This window comes from Eretmochelys imbricata, chromosome 6 (genome assembly GCF_965152235.1).
Source record: "Eretmochelys imbricata isolate rEreImb1 chromosome 6, rEreImb1.hap1, whole genome shotgun sequence".
Classification (NCBI taxonomy): Eukaryota; Metazoa; Chordata; order Testudines; family Cheloniidae; genus Eretmochelys; species Eretmochelys imbricata.
Window position 1 is genome coordinate 31578398 of NC_135577.1, and position 22998 is coordinate 31601395.

At 36.9% G+C, this 22998-nt stretch overlaps 1 protein-coding gene across 27 annotated transcripts in view; it reads left to right on the forward strand.

Moving 5' to 3' along the window:
- The window catches only part of SOX6 (SRY-box transcription factor 6), a 449851-nt gene extending 427063 nt beyond the window's left edge, over nt 1-22788 (forward strand). For 23 of the 27 annotated variants that reach the window (XM_077818342.1, XM_077818361.1, XM_077818360.1 and 20 more), the window contains 3 exons: nt 2659-2892; nt 5982-6198; nt 15330-22788. In XM_077818342.1, coding sequence (XP_077674468.1) covers nt 2659-2892; nt 5982-6198; nt 15330-15633 — 755 coding nt within the window. In that variant the 3' untranslated portion in view covers nt 15634-22788. The remainder of the gene's footprint in view (nt 1-2658; nt 2893-5981; nt 6199-15329) is intronic. The other 4 variants (XM_077818353.1, XM_077818366.1, XM_077818354.1 and 1 more) reach the window with 1 other exon arrangement.
- The last annotated feature ends 210 nt before the right edge of the window (nt 22789-22998 follow it).

Sequence of the window (22998 nt, forward strand, 5' to 3'; positions counted from 1 at the left end):
CTTTATGTAGCTTGGATCTTTGATCATGGCCTTGTATAACAGGTGAGCAGCAGACAAAAAGTCCACTCTTAAGAGCAAAGCTTCAAAAGGCTAGGTTTTTGCATAACCAGAGTGGGGGGAAATTGCATTCTCTTTTTTTTTTTAGTGCATCCATCTTTTCTCCTTTAAAAAAAAAAAAGTCTCTCTCCCAGGAAATCCACTTCACACGTATTGTCCCAAAAGTCTAATCTTGTCCGACACATTGTTCACTATTGGCCTTCCATCACATCAGCATCCTACATAAAATCCTGGCCAACAATAATGCATGAACTTTGTGTTTAGTATGATGGACCCAAAGATACTTAAACTGAATTCAGTAAAGTTTTTCAAGGACACTTCAGGAAATTGCCTTATCACAGTATTAATCAGCTGGGTAGAGCAATGTTTTTCCCTCTTTTCCTTTTCTATCAGTAGAACTGATTGAATAACTTGTTGCAAATTTTGACAATTTTGCACAGAATAAGGATTCATATTTTTTCATTTGTCAGCTAGCTTCATAATGCTGCATTATCATTGCATAGTTGTTGCAAATTTTGATATTTTTAAAAATGGAATAATTATACATATAATTATATATACATTTTTCGATTATTTGTACTAGTCCTACCTATTAGAACGAAGTCACTAAACCACGGTAACATAGGAAACCCCAGTTAAAAATATCCCAATTTTAAAATAAAGATATATTCTATTTGAGACAATGTGCAGGAAGAGTCTGATCCAGAGCCCATTTAAAGACAGGGAAAAGGCTCCTGTTGACTCCAGTTGCCTTTGGATTAAGTCCTAGAAGCACATCTTTATCTTCACCCACTCAGCAAAACCATTACTCCCTATTGCAAGAGAGAGAGAGAGCAGCAATAGTAACCATCTGTAAATGCTGAACACCTGTGACACAGTAGTTAACTCAGAATAATATTAAAATATTTTTGCATCTGACATTTGCCGCAAACCTGTCTTCTTTTATGTGCACACATGTAAGTATATAAATTGCTGAATCGGTGTCAGTTGTAAAGTAATGGCATTGGGGGCATCATAAATTTCCACAGTGATCCTCAGGAGGAGACACTGTCGTATCTGAATGAGTGTTTTGCTTCCAGGGTAATGTATGTCTTCATCTGGCCCAGCAGTCAGCATATTGCCCTATGTTGATGGATATTGTCCGCTTGAAACTACACTACATTTCACTGCACAATAAACATGGCTGTCAACGCCATATAAAGTGAAATCAATTTATCCTGTATGGTCAGTGCCTTTTAAATGAAATTAATGTACTGTGGGCATGGTGGCAAAAAGGTAGTGTATTAGTTATGCATCCTCTGTTCTAAGACTTTTTTCATGTAAATGAATTGCCTACATGGAATTAAATTGTTGTGTATATAAAGTATGGTATTTTCCCAATAAATTAGCAAAATTAGGATTCTGCATAATTAAAAACTAGAAGCCAGTCATCGAAGACAATAGAACAATGATACTTTGCAGAAGCTAAATATCTGACCTTATATTTTTGGTTAATATAAATTACCTTCACGCTGCTACAGAAAAATAATGAGGCACATTATTGTGCTAATTTATTGTCATGTTTTGACACAACCACCTTTTTGTTTTTATCAAAGCACTGGAGTGTAGGGTGTTGAAGCCTAAAATAAAATTGTCACTTTTCTCCTGTGCAGCCTTTTCCACTTCTCTGTTCACAGCTATGTTCCAGCCTTAAAAGTGTATATTACAATTATGATTCCAACAGTTCCAGGACAAGGACATGAGTTTACCAGCGTCACAGCTCAGCTATATCAGGCAGTACATTACTACCATGTAATGTTCAGTTGTGTGCACTCTAATGTACAGTACAGCTAAGACTGCTTGTTGTCAAGAATACTGAGCTTGGGTACAGCCCAAGATCCATCTCAGGTTAGAGCATGCGCAGCTGAGTTGGAGGTGGGGAATGGCAGGCCATCAAGATTCACTGAAGTATTATTGTCAAGGGGAACCCAATGTACTAGTCACACCAACCTGTTGCTCTGGTATTAGCATGCATACCCATTGACTGCAAACTACCGTATTACAGATGCGTGGTTTGATCCTGCATGATGCTGACCCATGTTCAGTTATCATTGAAAGAAATTTGAACTGAGGATGCTCAGCCCCCAGCAGAATCAGACCTATGTAATGTGCAACATGTACCCACAGATTAAGAATATGCTATATAATTTATTATGAAATGTTAGGATATGTTCCACAAGAGTCATTGTGAAGTACTTGTGTGAGCAATTCTACATCACTGTTTGATCCTCACGTGTAATTTTTATACACTTGCACCCATGGAGCATACAAAATGTACATGCAGTATTAGAACCCAGAACTAGAACTTGGTCTAGACTTTGGTACCTTGACAGAAGTAAAATATAATTATCAATACAAACAACTTGTTGGCTTATACAGGTATTGGATGGTTACATTGGAATCATGAAATTAGGTCTATTTTATCTCCTCGTATAGATCTGGAAGCAAGGGTGGGGGAGAGGAAAAAATGAAGCTAAAATGAACAAGGCATAAGAATTTGTTTTGTAATCGAAATAATAATGCTTTGCATCCATCTTGTTTCTTCCTGCCTTGATATTACAGGAAGTAAAGCAATGAATGGCTCTGCAGCTAAACTACAGCAGTATTATTGTTGGCCAACAGGAGGTGCCACTGTGGCTGAAGCTCGAGTCTACAGGGATGCACGGGGCCGAGCCAGTAGTGAACCGCATATCAAGCGACCAATGAACGCTTTCATGGTTTGGGCAAAGGATGAACGCAGAAAAATTCTCCAAGCTTTTCCTGACATGCACAACTCCAATATCAGCAAAATCCTAGGTAAGTACAAGGAAATAAATATATTGTGACTGATGTAGATGTGGCAGCAAACTAGGACAAATGCAGGGATGGATGTTTAAGGAATAGGCCACAATTTATTAAACTTAACAAAGGGCAGGGGCACTACCCATACTCTTACCAGCACTGGAAGTGGTTCCAATACAGGGGTTACACGGATACTCTGTATAACTACCTTGGCCTACGACTCAGCATGTTCTTCTGAGTCTTACCACTCCCTCCCTGCGTGAGTGGGACTGGGGATACTAAAAAGTGGGCTGGGGTTGGGGGGGGCGGGGACACTTTGGCCCATGAAGGTTTTCCGCTATCCCCTGAGCACAAGGCCCATCAATAAAATCTCAGGTCTTTTACTTCTGGGAACCGTTCCTTTTAACCTCACTGGAAACCAGCCACAAATTGTGAAGAACTAACATCCTTTCCAAGTACCATCGTCAATTGTTAAATCCTATTACTATTTAACTTAACTGTGCCTCCAGGGTGCTGCGAGGAAGGCGAAAAACTTCCTAGGTGCCTACAGGAAGAAAACATTTCTTTCCTAACCCCAAAACACGTGATTGGTCAGACTGCTGTATCCACAAAACACACCTCCAAGGCTATCAGTACAGGGTAGAGCTCCACTTGGCTCAGGCTAGGATAGGGTGAGGGACCAATCAGCTACTTTCCTTCCCCTTTTAGCTAATGAATGGCAGAGACTCTGAAAGGGAGGGACAGCCCCCTCTGTGTATTCTCCCTCGTTCAACTGGGGCTGTCCCAATTGCCAGTTTACTGTAACAATGGCTCCTGGGTAAAGTGACCCATTGTATGATCACATCAGAAATAATTTGAACTCAAGAGTTCACGATTCATGCAAATGGAAACTGTACTTCTTATGGTAACATTAATAATTTTGGAAATATGTTTAATACAAATCCAAGATAAAAATTTATGTCAGAGAATTAAATGTCAGAAATGAATTATTGGTCAGCAAGTTTCATAACACTTGAAAGAGCATATATTCAATGCATATTTTCTTTGAAGGAATGTTTTAAAGAAACATACATCAATGTTAGAAGAAAAATAAAATGAAACACTTGCATTACACAATTAAAATATTACTTAATATTAACAATTCAGAAGTAATATTTAACGCGTATATACATGTGATATGGGCATACACCAATACATGAGTTTTGCCACTGTGCAAATAAATTGGCTGATTTTTTTAGACATTGTGAGTCAATGACTTCTCTGGAGAATTAGAAACATACGTGAGAATGAGTAGTGAAATGTTAAAACATATATTTGTTCTCTGAGTCTTTGAAGTGAAAGATGGATTCTAAATGTAACTCATAATAAATAACAGTAAAAATCAAGTTTCATCTGCAATCATTTTATTGTAAACTTTTGAGTTGAAATGCATTTTTAACAGAGCTGTTTCTCATGCATTTGTTATTTCTGTCAGAGGCAAAAAGACATTCTAGAAATAAATGTTACTCTGTCCTAAAACTTTTAGTATCTCACTTAGAAGTTCTTATATTTTTGTCTATCATTTTGAATAAGTTATATGAATAGCCTTTCAGTTTTGTATAAACCCTGCACTGTTTCAACATTGGCAGCCATGGGGAATCTATATTATTTGTGTGCATTCTATGAAAAAAATTATTAGGAGTATAGTAACTGTATTCATTAAAATGTAAACTTTCAGCATAAATATATCAGAAGTGCCAGCAATCGTGTGTTTGTTAACCATAGCATTAACCTGTCATAAATAAGTCTATCTCCATATAATATCTTTGCAACTTTTCCAGGACAATGAGAAAAGAGTCTGAATTATTAGAACTGACACAGAACATTGCTGGCTATGGATAATATTTATAAAACTTTTCCATTTGTTGATGTATGAAAAATCTTGGTAAAAGAATAGCTTCCACCCACGTTTACCGCAGCTGTAATAGTTTTATCCAGCTGAAAGACACCAAAAAGTACTTTCTGCATTGCTTGCCCAAAACAACCCCCCAAAACCTATCCTCTCTCCAAGAGTTTAGAACATTCTTTATAAACAATACAAGAGATCTGAATACTTTTTCCTCTTCCTGTATAAACTGGATTAGAACTTTTTACTACTTTTATTGGCGCAGCTTTCAATGAATGTTTACAAGAATTAAACTGGTGTATATAACTGCAAATATGCTTTCCTTTAAAAATATAACTTTCTAAGTGCAGTTCAATACATTAATTTAATCTGGCCAGAGGAAAATATGCATAATAGGATTTAAAATATTGTAGAGTGCCAATAGCATGCCAAGGTTATATCAAAGTGCAACTAAATTAAAGATGTCTTATTAGTAAGCGGTTATTTGTAATTTTGTGAATAAGTGAGCTTTTCATAAGTTTTCCTTGCTAAATAGCAGAGCATTAATATCCATTATTAGAAATTTATAAGCTGTGTTCTCAAGAACTCTTGGAGAAGCATGCATACATGAGCAATGTGATAAGCTTTTAAGATCAACAAAATGACAGTAGACCCAGCCTGACTCTAGTAATGTGCATTTTAATAAATGACAGCTTTCAGGGTAGCGGCCGTGTTAGTTTGTATTCGCAAAAAGAAAAGGAGTACTTGTGGCACCTTAGAGACTAACCAATTTATTTGAGCATAAGCTTTCATGAGCTACAGCTCACTTCATCGGATGCACCATTTTAATAAATAGCTCACAGAATTATTCTCAGGTCAAAGGTCATTATTGTAAAGAATAATAGAAAAAAATTGTTATGGACACAACATCCATATTTTCAAATGCAACTATTGATTTTAAATTACTCAATTTTTAGGTGTCTGACTGGAAACAATTTAAAGGAGCTGGATTTTCAGAAAGCGGGTGACCCGCACTCTCTGGAAGTCATGCCCCTTTGAGGTACCTCAAATTGGGTGCCCAAAATAGCTAATCACTTTTGAAAATCTTGGCCACAGACAGGTTTTGTAAATGCTGGTGAACTTGTTAGACAGTATGGCAAAAAAAAAAAAAAAAGTGTTTTGCCATGCCTAGAACTAGAACTCAGTCTGCATTACTTGAGCATCATGTTTCTGCATATAGGCTCTCGCTGGAAATCCATGTCTAATCAAGAGAAACAACCTTACTATGAGGAACAGGCACGGCTAAGTAAAATCCATCTAGAGAAGTACCCTAACTACAAATACAAACCTCGACCAAAACGCACCTGTATTGTTGATGGCAAGAAACTGCGTATTGGAGAATATAAACAACTGATGAGGTCTCGAAGACAGGAGATGAGGCAGTTTTTTACTGTGGGGTAAGTATTATTATTGCTGTTGCTGTTTTTTACAGCGTAGTACGATGATGTTTTTCAAACAAGTGGACAGTTCTCCTTACCTGACGGGTGTACGAGTTAAGGGTACAATCTGCAAAGTCTTGCTAACACACCTAGGATGTACTATTGAACATAGAATTACCAGCCACATACTGTAGTCTTTGATTAACTATGGGCCTGCTTCTAGAACTCTTTGAAAACAATTGGAGTCCGTTCAGAGCATTTTTAATTGGGCCATATGTGGGTGATTAGCAAGCCCTGCCCTCAGTAGTGATGGTTTCCAGGATCAGTCCCAGGATTAAGACAGGAACAACAGGAAAAAGTAGAAAAGGTGTGCTAGAGAAGACAAGGTTGAAGAAAATAAGAGATTTAGGGATGGGAGGAGTAGGGAGAAGATAGTACGATTCTGCAGAAGCTTGGGGGAATGATGCGCACCATCTTGAAGGCACCTAATATTTTTTTGGTTATGTATTATTGTGGTATACAATATTCCTTGAAGAAATGTGTTGTGAGAAAGGACTTAAAGTATAGGGATAGATCAGCCAGGTTTCCAGTTCAGAATGTATGGCACTAAAAAAAAAAAAATCCCACTACAGTTTTAATCAAACTTTGTGATATAAATACAGAGGAAGGTATTTTGAACAGGATGCAGTGGTATGCCAATTGTCCAGATTCAGGATAGAAAGCCCACTGAAACAATTGCATCAGAACTGATTTATCTCTTCCATTCGCTTCTGAATTAATTTGTGATGCTCTGCGCCAGGGTGCGATGTTTCTGGTAGTTTAAAAAGAGCCTAAAAGCTATCTCCTCTGCCAGCCCTTCCAAATTCACAATGTTCTGCTCATTTCTCTAATCATAATAATCTCCTTTTGTTGTGTGCTTTACTACCAGATAATTGACCTTGACATCAGTTATGTGTCCTGATTTTGGGGATGTAGAACTCCCTGTTGCAGTCAGTTATTTCTTGGTACAGTCTGCAACAATGTTGACTTTTTGTTAAATCAGTCACTAGAAGTATTTTCGTATTTTGAAATATGAAGAGATAATATAACTTCTGAGTCTGTAATATGATGCTGTTAGCTTACTCTGCACTATTAGTTGTTTATTAATAAGCTGTTACAGAAATTGTACAGATACACATCTGAATTGATATAGCATATCACAAATTACATTCAGTTCAAAGGAGTGAAATTCTAGGCCACCTCTTCCAAGGCAGATTAACAGTCAAATCATATCAATACAATAAATTTTCAAGGTCCAAAAGCAGCAATGTGGGTAAATTAAATAAAGGAACAATAGCATGACAGTGAGAGAAAAGACAACGGGAGAATCAATTGCTAATTCAAAGCATAATTAAGTTGCAACATTGTAGGGATCAGAGGAGCAGGTAAAATAAGGAGGTCAGGATTGAGAATTATTCTGTTCTTGTAGAAAAGTGAATGACACAATGGCTGTTTCTCAAAAACACTAAAAACTATTCCCCATGAACCCAATGACCCAAGTTAACTTTAATGTCTCCTTGTGATATATCACAAAGAATCATGAGAGGCAACATGGGAATTTAATCATTTTTCTAAATACATGAGTCCTGATTCTTCTCATTTATACTATGACCTCTTAACACCCCTCTGGCAGAATAAAGAGGCCTTAAAGTGAGTGTAAATTACATTTATATTGATATGATTTGAATGTAATTTACAACCACTTTAAGATCCCTTTACACAGCTAAAGATGTATAAAGGAACGTTAGTGTAAGAGGGAATCAGGCCCTTGGTTGGAAACATGAGAGAATATGAAAACGCATTACATGGATTAGTCAAAGGTGACAAAGGATTCATTTCTTTGTTCCATCTGTATTTACATTTGGGAGTTGAGGAGACCTAGAATGTGTGTGGTTCTTCTGAATTTGTTTTTACAGGGTTTCTTTTGTGGTTGTTTGACCTTCCACAGTTGTCGTCCCCCCTCCCCGCCCCAAAACCCCCCCACTGTTTTTTTCCCAGAAAAACAAACAAATAAATAAACAAACCAAAACCCACTGAAAACACCAAGTGAGAAACTGGAGAAAATTTTTTTTGAAATGAAACACAAAACTCATACTATATGATTCACTTGGTAAGTATATTTATTTCTTAAATAGAAAAAGTTTATATATTGTTCAAAACAAATGCTTCCAATTAAAGTAAAATACTGTGCCACAGCAATAGAGTCTCCAGTCAACTAACTAGTTAGGCTTACCCTACTTTCACCTACTTATTTGCTCTGTCAACATCCAGCCTATTATGACGTTTCAACTAAACAACTTTGTGGGCCAAAACCCCTCAAATATGCCACAGTTTGGCACCATTTTAATGTAACAAACAGTGCACAACCTTGTTCACAAATGCAGATTTATATTCAAATTATAGCTCAATCTTCAGAGCAGAGTTTGTTGGGAAATAGTTTTCCCATCTTGGAAATATTTTCAAGACTTTGAAAATTTTTATCAACCCCAAGCAGGACAAAAAGTTTAAATCTCAAATTTTCGTGAACCAAAAAAATCAAAGAAATGTTTGGTTTGGGTTGATTGAAATGTGTTGTTTTGATTGAGACCTTTTAGATTTTTAAATCTTTTTTCAGTTGAATTAGCTTAAATTTACAAACAAAAAGTCATATTGAACCAGAAAAACATTGTTTTTTGTTTAAAAATATCAAAATACTTCATTGCAACAATTGAGACTCTTTTTTTTTCAAAAACTTTTCAAGTCAGGAGATGCAGTGAAATACCCTGTTTCACAAATTGTTTCAGGTTAAACAAACTGGCATTTTTGGTGGAAAAAAGAGTTTTGTTGAAAAATTCCCAACTAGCTCTACTTCAGAGTGAAATCAGAGCCTAATGTTTCTAAGAGCAAAAATCTTTCAAATGTATTTTCTGTTTACCTAAATCCTTCAAAATGGAATAGAACAGAAAAGACAAAAATAAAATGAGAAGACCCAAATGAAATCCTCAAACCCCACAGGGTTGTTTGATTTTTTTTTTCTGGGAGAAAAAACAAAACTCAGGTTTTATAATCCTACTTTCTTCTAGTGAGGGGTTCTGATGTGTTTTCCTGAGTGTTGTTTTAGATCCAGTAAAGAGAGTTTACAGTGGGCAAAGTGCTCCGAGTTTCCATGTTCAGTGGTGTATTTGTGGGCATTCATGTATTTGTAAAGTGCCTATTCCCTTTCCTCCAGTTACTCAAGTTTGGACATTTCCAGCATCTCACCAGGTTTCTGATGTGGTTGTAGTCCCCTGAAGTTCTATACATGAAAAAAAATGATGTCTGTTTGGATTTCTCAGTAAAGTTCTTGAGTTAGAAATTCTGTTCTTTTAAATTTATTTATTTAAACACGTGGATTAAATTGCATATCATATGTTTAATCTGTTATAATATGTGCAAAAATATAGTCACAGTATGCAGAAATAAATAGAGGGTGTATGAAGATGGGAGGTAGAAAGACCTATTTAATTCATGGGAATTAAAACTTCATGGCATTTCATACAGTCACATATTTGTGGTGTTTAGATGTTGGTGTTTTTGTCGTCTGCTTCCGCTTTTCTCTATTCTGTTCAAGTTCTTCTACCACCATTAGCACCATAGTATCTGAAGGGTACTGAGCCCTGTCAACTCCCCCTGACTGAGCCTTTAGTTACTGGGGTAATGATTGTGTCATGTGTATGGGTGGCGTTTGCTCAGATTCCCTTCAAAAGCAAAATTGTCTCCATTTCTACTATGACGACAAACTTTTTGTTACTATGGCTTCTGAAATGTAGCTGTGCATGCACTGGTTCTAACAGCATATAGTAAGTGGAATACTGTAGTAATCAAGAGTAAGACACACATCACTAATTTAAGTTAATGCTTCCTCAGAAACTGTTATGTGAAATAGCAGTATTTTGAACAAAAAACTAAACTGACTAATGGCCAGATTCTGCACCACTTACTTAGGCAAATTCCTTGGAAGTTCAATGAGAGATTTCTCCAGAGAGCGAGATTGTACCGTAGGGGTGATATTTATTATCTATGCAATAGACCAGCACAAGGTCTATGCATCATTTACATACAAATTAAGCAGTATTATAAAGACTTAAGTGGGACTTAAGTAGTGTCTATACCTGTGATGGAACTATACATTCGTGAATTTTGCCCCAAATGAGGAATACTATCAGGCAGGATAATTCAAACTTAATGCACTAACACATACAATTTAATTAAAAAAAAAAAAACAAGCGGAAATTCAACCTGTAAACAGCCAGGTAATGTTTTATAATATTTTAGTTGTAATTATACAGTTGTTTACGGGAAGCTTTGAATGAGAACTTTTCAGCCCTTCTGTGAAAGCTAAGCATTAAAGCAGCTTCAAGTGATTTACAATTTATCTTCAACAATTCATTTTTTCATAATCCTTAAGTAAATCTTCATGTGGAATGCCATAGACTCAGAGATTTCAACTTAGAACAGCGTATTTTGTTACCTTTTCTCACAAAAATAATTCAATTCCTAGTCATTTTCATAGTCTGATACCCTTTACATAGAAGTATGTATTCTATACATTAATCTGCAAAGTAATGTGAACGTTAATTTTCTTGAGTCTTGCCACGATGAGATGTTTATAAATAAAGCCTTTGCAGTATTTGTAACTACTGTATACGTGTGTATTCTGAATGTTGGTAGACTACTGTTTTGAATAAGCCTGTAATATTATACCACTATAGCAAGAGCTAAAATTAAGTACACAATGGATGCTTTTGTGAGATTTACTGTTATTTTATTCCTTACGGGGAAGTAAGTTTCAGGGTGTGTAGCACATAAGCATTTTCCCTAACGCAACCAATTTAGCTTCAGTCATTTAAAGAGCTGTCAGAAAATAGTTCTGAAGGGATCAGCAAACAATGGTACTTTGCCAATTTAAATGTTTAGTTAGTTTTGCAAAAGTCAAAAAATGGAATGTGCTCCAGGAAAATCCTAATAATTTTAATACCACTAAATTGCCAACAGGTCAGTTTATATGAGAAATTTCATGTTGCCTGCTCTTTACTGTACTTGTCTAATTATATCGGGCCAGATCCTTGGCCCCAATACAGCCCTTTGCAACACTAGCAGAGCAAAGGGTCTATAGAACTGGCTTAATTGGCCCTTTGATGATTTCCCTGGCATAAGAGAGTCCACCAGTGGTATAGAGCCGGTGTAGCCAGCTCTACACCACTGCTTCTCGTAACCGCTAAGTCACGAACGCTGTTGTACTCTGGTGATCTCTGGCTTCCGGAAAAGCCCTTTGGTGGGCATTCAAGCCGGGTGCAACTAAGAACTTAAACCAGGGGGTGAAGCAGAATCAGGGAGGCTTAGAGGTGATGTAAAAATATGTTTTGCCTATGGTCCTCTGCTTAGTACAGCTTGGCTAGACTAGAGGATCTAGAATTTAATATGACAACAAATACTTTTAAATACAAATGTTTTTAATGTAAACTGCAAATCAAAAATGTAAAATGAAGTTAAGACCTGAAATATATGCTAGACACCACAACTAATCAATCAATTCAGAGCATACAGAATGCAAGTTTAAATGAACCCCTTTTTCTCCCCTGAATAATCTTATTTCCTAGAAAATGACAAAGTCATTTCTCAGATGCACCAATGTAAAAGAAAGTACCAAGAGAATTACACAAAAGGGAAAAAAATAGTTTACATGTTTGATTAGATAAATGGGCATTTAGGTCCCAATTCAGCAAAGCACTTAAGCACATCCTTCATGTAAAGCATTTACTTAAGTTTTGTTGAAGTCAATGGGACTTAAACATGTACTTAAAACTAAGCACATGCTTAAGTGTTTTTGGAATTGGGCCTTTGCATTTAACTCTGGACATAGCTCAGTTTTTTTCATTTTTGCTTTTTTACTTCACCTGAAATAATTAATATCCAGTAACTATCCATCCTTTATTTTGAAATCTTAGAAAGGTTTTGGGAGAAATCATGACTCCACAAGCTACCATTGATTTTAATGGATCCAGGATTTTGCCAGAATTATTTTATATCTTTTTTACTGCACAGGATGATCTATGTGGAAATACCCCCCCCCCCACCATTTCTGATTAAATACACGTCTAGGTCTTCAGACAATCGATTGGTTTTGACCCACTCCAGTCAGTAAGCACATTCACCATGTGTGTGCTTTTTTACACTTCACTAGAGGAAGAATAGTGAAGTGCATTCTTGAGAGGGATTCATTAAGCCCCAAAGGTGTGACCTACTTTCCTGTTACACAAATCAGTTATGCAGATTTGTTATACTACTTGTGTTCATGCTACAACTTGGCATGCATGAGAGATGATGCCTAGAGTAAAATACCAACACTGCAGATTCATCCTCGCTATCCCCAGGTAACCTGCACTTTTTCTTACCTTAAAAAGTGTTGAAGAGATGTAATGCTATTGCAAAAATACCTCCCCTCTCCTCCCATTGAAATGCAGACATGCGAGAGAGAGTTGCTAACCTTTAATAAATGGCTTAAAAAATAAGCCCAGCAGTGTCCCAGATTACCTACAACGCGCAGCACTTCTGCACTGCCTTTCTTGTCATGCCACTCCATGGCTCCTTCTGATTTTTTTCCCCCCTTATGGTAGAAGGGAAAATGCTAATCTTTCTCTAATGCTGCAAAGAAAGGGGTAGCACAGAACAGTCTGCAGTCAAGAGCACTGTTTTCACTGTCAGTTCGCATATCTTGGCCATTAGTAACCAGTTGCCCACTTATGAAAAAAAATATGGTTTTTCTAGGGATTAGACAGTCAAGGGTCACACACAAATGCCCTCTGGAATTTCTTCACTTTGTGCTTTCTTGAAAACAGATCTAGCACACAGCACACAGAATTGTGGGAAACCGTTCCTGACTGGGACCTGTGGGCACTACTGCAACACACATAACGCACATTGAAAATATTGGTTTCTAAATGGCTTATATATTGGAAGGGTAAGCCCCACTGATGTTGCTGTATAAAAAGCACTGCTTTTCTCAGAAGAGCTTTCAGAGTTAATACTGTGAAGTTCTTCAAAAGGTTTTTTTGTCAATATATTAATGATATTAAAAGAAATATCAGGAAAAAAGGTTAATGGCGGAATTAGAACTGGGTGAATAGTATGAGAAAATTACACATGGACATCTTGGTGAGTTCTAAAAATAATGGTGCTACGACCATCAGTGGACCCACTTATTTATTTGTTTTTGGCAAACAAATTTTCAGGTGACTGTTTCTTTTGTCTGAATGATTGTGAAGAGGGAATCTTGGGCTTGTCGCAGAAGTAGTTTGTAAAGCTTACATCAATCAATCAGGGAACAGAAATTGTACCATGTGACTTAAGTAGACCGTCCCACAGTTGGAATATTGAATTGTTAAAGTTGAAACACTTGAAGCAATACTAGCAGCCAATCATTAGCAAAAAAAAAAAAAAAAAACCATAGGCTGAAAAATGTTTGCTCAAAACATTTATCAAATGATTTCAAATAGGGGACAAATTAGTGAAAATCTGGGTCTGTTTGTAGACAATTTGCAAACATAAAAAAGTGACTAAACACACTGAATAACTTATTTATTGTGAACTGTTCATCAGCAGCACCATTCTTCTAAAACTGGTATTTGATGGGTGCTCCAGAGGCTTTACTAGCAAGGGGAGTAACATTCTCGTCTCCAAAACTCCATTTAAGTTTTGTTCTGAACTGGAGGCCTATGTCTTAGACTGAGAGAGGAGACTTCACCAAGGTCAGGATTTTATAAAAAGATGGCAAATAACCGAATTCTATCTTCACATGTTCACAAGGGCACTCCTGTGAATTTCATTGGAAGCTGTGCATACATCCAGTGGCAGAATTTGTTCCAAAATGTATTGGCAGTATAGTGAAAGTAGTTTGTAATGAAGTGGAATGAGGGAAAGAGACACATTTTGTGTCCATGTGAATTTTTCTGTCACAAAAGCATATTGTGCAAAGCCTTAAGAAATGAAAATTCTCTGCTCATATATTATAATTTAACCAAATCAAGATGTTGCTATCTTCACTTCCTCTCAATCTCTCATTTTTTCTTTTCTTTTCTCTTCTTTTCTGACATTCAGGCTTGGGTTAGGTAAAGACTGAGGGGAGTGGCAGGGAGAGTCACTTTCAGAACAAAATCCCATAGTGATATGTTCTATATGGAATGTTATGATTTCACTGGCTCCCATGGTTCCTGAACTTGGAGTAGTTTGATCTCCTGGTAGCTCAGTGGTGTGATGTTTAGCATGATTGTAATCTCATGTCAATGAGTGAATGAGACGAACTCACAAATGACAGTTTTTGCACTCTTGCCCTTAATCACTGATCAGGACAGGCAAGCGAATAAGGACAGACACAGGGATGGGTAGTAAGCAGCAGGCTGAAATTAAGCAATCCTTATTGACTGTCTGTTCTGTGCACTGAATGAGACAGAGGTTCTGAAGAACAAATACTAAGTGATCATGAATTTAAGGACTATGGGTAAAATTTCTAAAGTGCTTAAGTGCCTGAGGAGCCTAAGTCTCACTGACTTTCAATTAAGTCTCAATTACTTTGTTACTCAGTAATAAGGTCTGTGAAGGGTGTAGTACTATCCACAGTAGTCCATTGAAGAACTTACACTAGAACTCATGGTCTCCTCCAGTGCTCAGCACAGTGAATATTATTCACAATAAATTATTTGACCAGCTCTCCTATATATGACTGCAAGGCTGGGACTACAGTGAGACATTTGAATGGCCAGGTTTTAAGCTGCAGAAGCCAGCTTTGACAAAGTCTTACGTGCTAGAAAATTTAGCAACATTTTGCAGTCTATTTTATGTTAAACCACCCAATACCTGAATGCATCAAAGGTCTGATACTGCCAGTTGCCGAGCAGCTTTATCTCTAGTTGCACTTGACAGGAGCAAAGGGCACTCCGCACCTTGCAGGATCAGAATCTGGAACTCAAAGGCATACACCAATATGTTCTGTAGAAACCATGTACTTTAATTTTGTTTGATATGCACAGTAGGGTTCCACTCCAGATCTAAACTAAAGATAATCAATCATGTTCCACTCTTGTGTTTCCTTGCAGACAGCAGCCTCAGATTCCAATCACCACAGGAACAGGTGTTGTCTATCCTGGTGCTATTACCATGGCAACTACCGCACCATCACCTCAGATGACATCTGATTGCTCTAGCACCTCTGCCAGTCCGGAGCCCAGCATCCCTGTCATTCAGAGCACTTATGGTATGAAGACAGACAGCGGAAGCCTTGCTGGAAACGAAATGATAAATGGAGAGGATGAGATGGAAATGTACGAGGACTATGAGGATGATCCCAAATCAGACTATAGCAGTGAAAATGAAGGCCACGAGGCTGTCAGTGCCAACTGAGGAGCGTTTGCAGAATTAAAGTACTCTGACTCTTTTGATTTTTTGTTTTTTGTTGAACAAAAAGTTCTTAAAGAGCCTGCATGCATGTGTGGCTCCTACAGTTACATCAGCAGAATGGTCTTAAATGTTTCTTAACGTGTGAGACAGATTGTTCCCCTAATTTTCATGAACCTGTTTTTTTTTTAATTTAGTGAAGACATATATTAAATATCAGACATTGGGACTTGAAAACTTATATGAATCAATAGCTGTCTTACAAGTCTTACCTTTTGTCTCTTGTCTTTTTTTTTTTCTTCCCTATTTGGATGCTGATAAAGGTTTAAGTTTTTGTTTTAGATGGGGGCTATACATTCTCACTCAGGTATGCTGTGCCAGCCTACAGGTTGTGAATGTGTTTTTATTCTGGATTATTTTAGAAAACAAAAACTGCAGATTTCATATTGTGAAACAGAACAAGTCCGCAAGTGTACGCATCTGTGTGTCAGAGCTCATCTTTTAAACAAACTCTGAATTCCACTTTTTCCACATGTATAGCTGAACTTCTGATGTGCCAAACTTTTCATAACTTTTGAATCTTAACATTTTAAAAGTCTTAAGGGAGACACTGTAAAGTCTTAGACAATCCTTTGGCATCTTAAAAAAATATATGTAAAACATAATTTTTTTTCCAGAAAATGGTAAAGTACTCAGGAATCTGGAGACAGGATATTCTTAAGTAGTGAACAAGGTTGCCACAGTGCATGTGTCCAATTGCTTTTGCCTCTTGATATGCCATTAGCGCAAAATATTAAGCACAAAAGCGCGATCACCAGCTATGGACAGGCCTGTCTTAGCAGCGTGAGGCCACCTCTGACTACATTCTCTATCCCTTTGCTTTTAACCCTTGCATTCAGTCTTAACACATTTTCTCTTAAATAATTTATTCATTCCAGAATGTCAAGGGTGAAAATACTTAATATTTATTTTAAAATGTACTGTTGGTGGCATTACATTTATAATTCCTTATGACTGTCTTAAAGAGCCCTTTCTCTTTCTTCCCCCGAAACATGCAGGTGCCTGAAAATAAAAAATGCACCTGCTTCCCAAAATGAAAGTGGAATTTGTGAATGGAAAATCCAATTGTTTCCATAACACTATACATCCAAAGAACATCTGGAACCACTCTACTGCATGTAATGCAAAATAGAATGCTTTGAATATGTACATACAGTACATATACTCCTATATATTTCTGTGTGTCATGATACACATCTAGACTTATACAATATACAGATGAACCGTCAATGGAGACAGGTGCATTCAATGTCTCTTCAGAGTCTGCAGTGATGGATTTGTAGGGCCCGTAGAATCAAGTAGTGAATCAAGGTTCTGTACATCCCCATTCCAGTGGTCACCTGCAGGAGCTTTCTGATATCTTCAGTGTATTTATGCAGTGATTTATTTGTGAAATTCCTCAGGGGGAAAGTCACACAAAAGTCTGAATTGCAGAGCAAGGCATATAGTACATTACAATAGATTTATCAAATACTAGTTGCACAGGAATGGGAGCCAGAACTCCTGAGTTCCTTTCCTGGCTCAGCCATTGACTGGCTGAGTGACTTTAGGCAAGTCATTTAAGCCACAGTCCTATGAACACTTACGTATGTGTTTAATTTTACTCACAAGTATGAGTCTAACTACATATGAGTTTGCAGGATTTGGGCCTTAATGTCTCTGTGCCTCAATTTCTCTATCTGTAAAATGAGGATAATGATGTTTCTTTATATCATCGGGGTATTAAGAAACTTGATACATGATTGTAAGGTGATTTGGGATATTTGGAAGAAACCTGCTATAAAATGCAAAATATTATTATTTGTATTATTAGAAACAATATCAATGACAAAGAAAACTTCTGGCAAATATATGGGGGAAGAAGAGAGGGAACACTCCGAGGTTGAGAAGTTGCTGAATGTTCAGAGACAAGGAGAATATAAAAAAGGAGAATTTTCTTCTTTTCTTCACTCCCACTCCACTCTTGATACCCACAAATAAATCACTAAGCATAATAGATAGTACTGGGGGGCCTGATCCTGCACTTGTGCTGAGTGTCCTCAACTCCCATTGACTTTACTGCGAGTTTAAGGTGTTCAGCAACTCCGTGAAGCACTCAACATCTTGCAGAATCAGATACATGCAAATAAATATATATGGACCTGATCCAGCCCCCATTGATTTCAATGGGAATCTTCCCATTGATTTTAATGAGCTTTGGACCAGGCCCCATATGACTGAATGAGTACAGTATTAATACAGGTTATCTTCATGCCTGTCACACAATCTTGCAAAGCTTCCTGTAAGACCTATTGACAAGTCACTGTGCTGTGAGCTGTCGTTTCTCTCACAACTGCAGCTCTTTGAGTGGAGATAGCCTGTGTCACCACTGTAGGAATCACATCTAAATGTGCAAAAACAATGAAGATTGTTCAGTTTACAGGACGATTTATAAAGATAATGACACAGAAACACAGTGGTCAAATTTCTCTGACCATTTTGTAATTTTTACTATTTATTAAGTGTGTTCTAAGTCCATGTCTAATAGCAATAAACTGGTCTAGCCAAGACTTTAAAGACATATGCTGTGTCATTAGCTGGTGAGCGCCCTCTTTAAGCTGGCTAAGGTACTGATAGAAAGTGTTTTTTTGTTCTTAATATTTCTTGGAGATTTGGGCTGTTTTTAATACATCTAGCTTGGATTAGGTGGGAGGGTACTATTATTTCCTAAAGAACAACTATTTATTAATGACAGGTTTCAGAGTAACAGCCGTGTTAGTCTGTATTCGCAAAAAGAAAAGGAGTACTTGTGGCACCTTAGAGCTAACCAATTTATTTGAGCATAAACTTTCGTGAGCTACAGCTCACTTCATCGGATGTGAGCTGTAGCTCACGAAAGCTTATGCTCAAATAAATGGGTTAGTCTCTAACGTGCCACAAGTCCTCCTTTTCTATTTATTAATGTCTACAGATTTCACTAGTTCTAAATATCTCTCCCTCCCCCACCTCATTTATTTTCTCTTTCTCTTTTCTTTCTGGTTCTGTTGCATCGGTAGAATGCTGTATTGCTAGCATTGTATTTTATGTAATTATTTTTGCACAAAGGCAAACATTTAGATTAGTAGGTTAATTTTTTTAAATTTTATGACCATGCCAAAATAATATTCTGCAGGCTGGTGGAGAACAAAGGACTGTTCTTTAGGACTGAAACTTGATTTTGCTTGTAGTACAAAAAACACACACTCACAGATGTTGTTTCGTAAGTGTTATAAGCACTGGATATAAATGGTATTTTTTATCACTTCTGACTAATGTGAAACTGTTGTACGAAAACTACATGAACAAAAGTCATCTGTTTCGACTCGTGTGGGCCTGCCTCACAGTTGCCGGATTTGAGTCATTTTTTATGTCTTATTTCATTTATTTATGCAAAATACATGTATGTATGAATACTTTGTTTTAGCTCCAGCCCTGCCTCAATGCTCATGCTCTGTCACTTAAAGCCACATTCTCGAAAATGATTGGCTGTTCAGGAATCACCAGATTGTAAAAACTGCATTTATTGGTTGGAGAAGTGGGAGGGAAGTAACTGAATCTAAATTGTGCATATAAGCATTTTATTGTATTTATTAGCCGACATTGGCTCTAAAATGTCAGTGGAAATCAAGGAAGGACAATCATAAGGAAAAATGTCATTTTTACTTTATTAATTGGAGCTCAAAACAAAGTTTTTGATGAATTTACCATCTCATTTTAGATTTTTTTTTTAAAAATTGTGTAAATATAACATAGGAAATAGAATTTTATTTTTTGTTCATGGATACTTAGTGAAGTATAAGTTATGTATTTACTTTGGTTCTGTATCAGTGTATGTTGGTCCATATTAAATGCTGACAAGTCACTGTACCTCATGTAGATGCTGAATTTACACCTGCAGTGTGAGAGCAGTATTGTGGACCTGTAGCTGGGACAGCAAGATGCCTCACTTGTGCTCTCGTTGAATTTTAATTGCATATTCCACAAACAGAATACTTTTTTTCTTTTTTCTTATAGAAAGTTTATACATACCAAATTTCTAGTACAGCTGGTAGGAAACTCAGTTTGCTTTGTGAATCCAAGCAAAACTGATGAAATAGTTTCATTTCTATTTGAAAGCAGATAATGAATGGCATTTTGGAGGCAACAACACATGCCTCAAGAAGATGATCATCATTAAGGGAGCCCTTGGAAAGCTAATTAGATTTAATACTGTTAAACTGGTGATTGCTGTGTTCATTATGTCATGATATCATCATATCAGGAGTTAAAAACAGGAAAAAATATTGGCAAAGAGGACATGTGGGATTGTTTTCGAAGCATTGAGTTTAAGTACCGCAGAATAATTCTGATTTTAAAAAAACCATGCCATTCAGGTAATGCTCAAATATAGTAAAGCTATTTTTACTGTGAACTGAAACAGTTTTACAGTACATTTCCCTATTTAGTTAACAGATGCAATATATTTTCCTTTTGGAAAGCTATAAAAGACTTATTTTCAAGAGAAGAACACTCCTGAAGCTGTCTGGTGCCAGCTAGAGGTAAATTGCTGACTTCACTTGGTGTTTGATGAAACAGAAATTAAAGTCTGAATGGAACAGAACCTCTGATTTTCCGGGTACATGTTTACATGGGGATACAACCCTCATGAAAGGGCCCAATTCTGATCCATGTGCATGTTCATGTATCACCATCTAGCTTGTGAAACCAGCTGCTGAGAATGCATGGGATCAGAATGTTCTCCTAAATTGGTGTGTTTAGGCTCATCAAGAGGTAGGGTGAGGGTAAAAGATGGGATTGCTATGGAGTGGGAACTCCAAAATGAATGACTACACTATTATTCAATGAGGGTTATGTACAGAAAGTACTACACCCTGTGAAAAAAGCACAGCAGTTGGTTGAAAACAATGACTGTTTAGAGTGTAAACACAACCATGCCTGAATACTAAATTCAAGCATGGTCCCCGCATTGTCCCTATGGATTACTGTTTTTTGTGTTGTCAAAGACATGACATTTCTTCATACGTAATCAAAATCATTTTTAGTAAGAAATATTGCAAGGCCCCCAGTAAAACACATAAGTATCTGCTTAACTTTAAGCATTTGAGTAGTTCCATTGAAATGAATGCAGCACCACTAAATTGTTCAAAGTTAAGCATGTGCTTAAATCGTTTGCTGACCCAAGGTTACAGTGCCAACAACTGCCCTAGAAATGCAGCCAGCAGAATGTCTGATATAATTCTTCCTATTCTTAATGGGAAGTTGACAAACCATCTCAGACCCCAGGTGGTTGCATGCTTCTTTAAGACTCAAGTTGGCACTTAAGCGTGTTCGTTTAAAAAAAATATTATATAACCTCATTTGATCTTTTACAAAACACTTGCTCTTTCTCCTTAAATAACTTCTTCATCCAAACACCTTTTTTATATAAACCCATTATAGTCTGTGATTTTTCTCAGATGATATTACATTTTTGATATACTGTAATGCCCTGATCCTACTTCAGAACAAAAAAAGCATTAAAAGATATGTATATGGAAACATATTTCATTTGACTCCACATCCCTTTTAAGTACCAGATACATTTTAAAAATCTGACAAAGAAGTATTCTGAGAGTTCACACATTGGGTGCAAAGGGGTGGGGGGAGGGGCTAAAGGAAAACTTATCAAATTGGTATTTATGGCAATATGAAAGCTATAAAGCAACTTAGTGACATTGCTTGCTTTGTAATTTCCGCTTTCTTAAAAACACAAGTGAGGTCCTTGGTGCTCTTAGAGTATGGGGAATGTGCAAATATTTAACTGTTTGTATGCTGCACATTGCAGACCTGCTAGTGTGCATTCTCCGTTTGTCTTCCTTTGTCATTTGTGTTTTGCTTTCTCGAAAGCACCATTTTTTCCCTTCTTCAGCTTGTAACAGAGTAGGATGTTTAGCATTTATGTTCACTCATTATTGTATTTGCCATGTAAAATTTTTTTATTACATTAAGACAAGCTTATAAGCTGTTACTACATAACTTATCTTACTGTAACTCTTATTTCCTGACATTGTAATTTGTTTGTGATGTATATTGTGAGATTGTACTCTATGTTAATTTAATCAGCACAATTCACTGACATGCTGGACTGACATGCTAGCTGCTGTTTCCAATTGTAAAGTTTGTGTAGAGCTGTTGGGACAACTGACTGAGACTCTCTTGTCAAGGTACTATGCTTTGGTTCCTATAGCAACACTGTGGGTGTGGCTCTTAAAATGCTAGAGCTGCTGTTTGTACACCCACTAGCAAATTTTAACTGGCAGGTTTTCTTTGTAGAAATTCTATATACAATGCAGGTACCTACCCTGGGCCCGTGGCTGGTAAATATTTGGGCGTTTAGAGGAAAAACTAGTGTCTATTGCTGCTTTGAATATGTTTTAAAGTCTGAAAATGTAAATAATTTATCAAAAAAGAAAATCTTGTACAGTCCAGTGTAAAGTTTTTAAATGAACTTAAAGGTTGCCATCACATCTTTCTCACACTCTCCTCTGGATACAGTAAAAAAGAAAAAAAAAATGTTTGCTAAGGATATTGATTTAAAACAAAATCTGCTCTCAATTAAAAAAAAAAGAGAATCCTTATTCTTAGCTGTGCTTCATTGCATAAACTGACGACTTGGATTTTGTTGTGCAGTATTGACGTGAGGTAAATTAAATATTAAATAATCTTTCAGTGGTACATTTAAGAGTCTTCTCCTTCTCTGCCTCAGTAATTAATGGAAAAGACACAACTGAAAGACACAGTCCTTATATAGTATATTCTGGTGTATATTGGCACCTTACCTACATGTTTGGGATTGCGGGGGGATTTTTTTTTTTTTTTTTTTTTGCACAAGGTGCTTTCCTGATATGTTAAACATGTCATCTTTGGGTGATACCGTATATGCCATGATAGGGGTATAGACCCCTCAGGGGAGTGTCTATAAGACTGCCTATTTATGCTCATTTACCTCAAGACTGTCCTCTCTACCCTTAATCTATTCACCATCACTCCATCTTTTGTACTGCTGTTGACACTTACAAATTAAAGATAAATTTTGTTTTATGACACGCGCGTGTGGCTTTTTCTATGCCTCTTCCATTATTTATTATGAAATCTGTCAGTCTTTGAATTAAGATCAGAAGGAACGGCTAGACAGGAAACAGCTACTTGGCCCAGTCCTTCTGCCGCCTTTAAGTTTATCAACCCCACCTTCCTGCACTTCACTGTTTTTCTCAATGCCTTTGCATTCCACAAAGACATTTCTGTCTCCAAAAT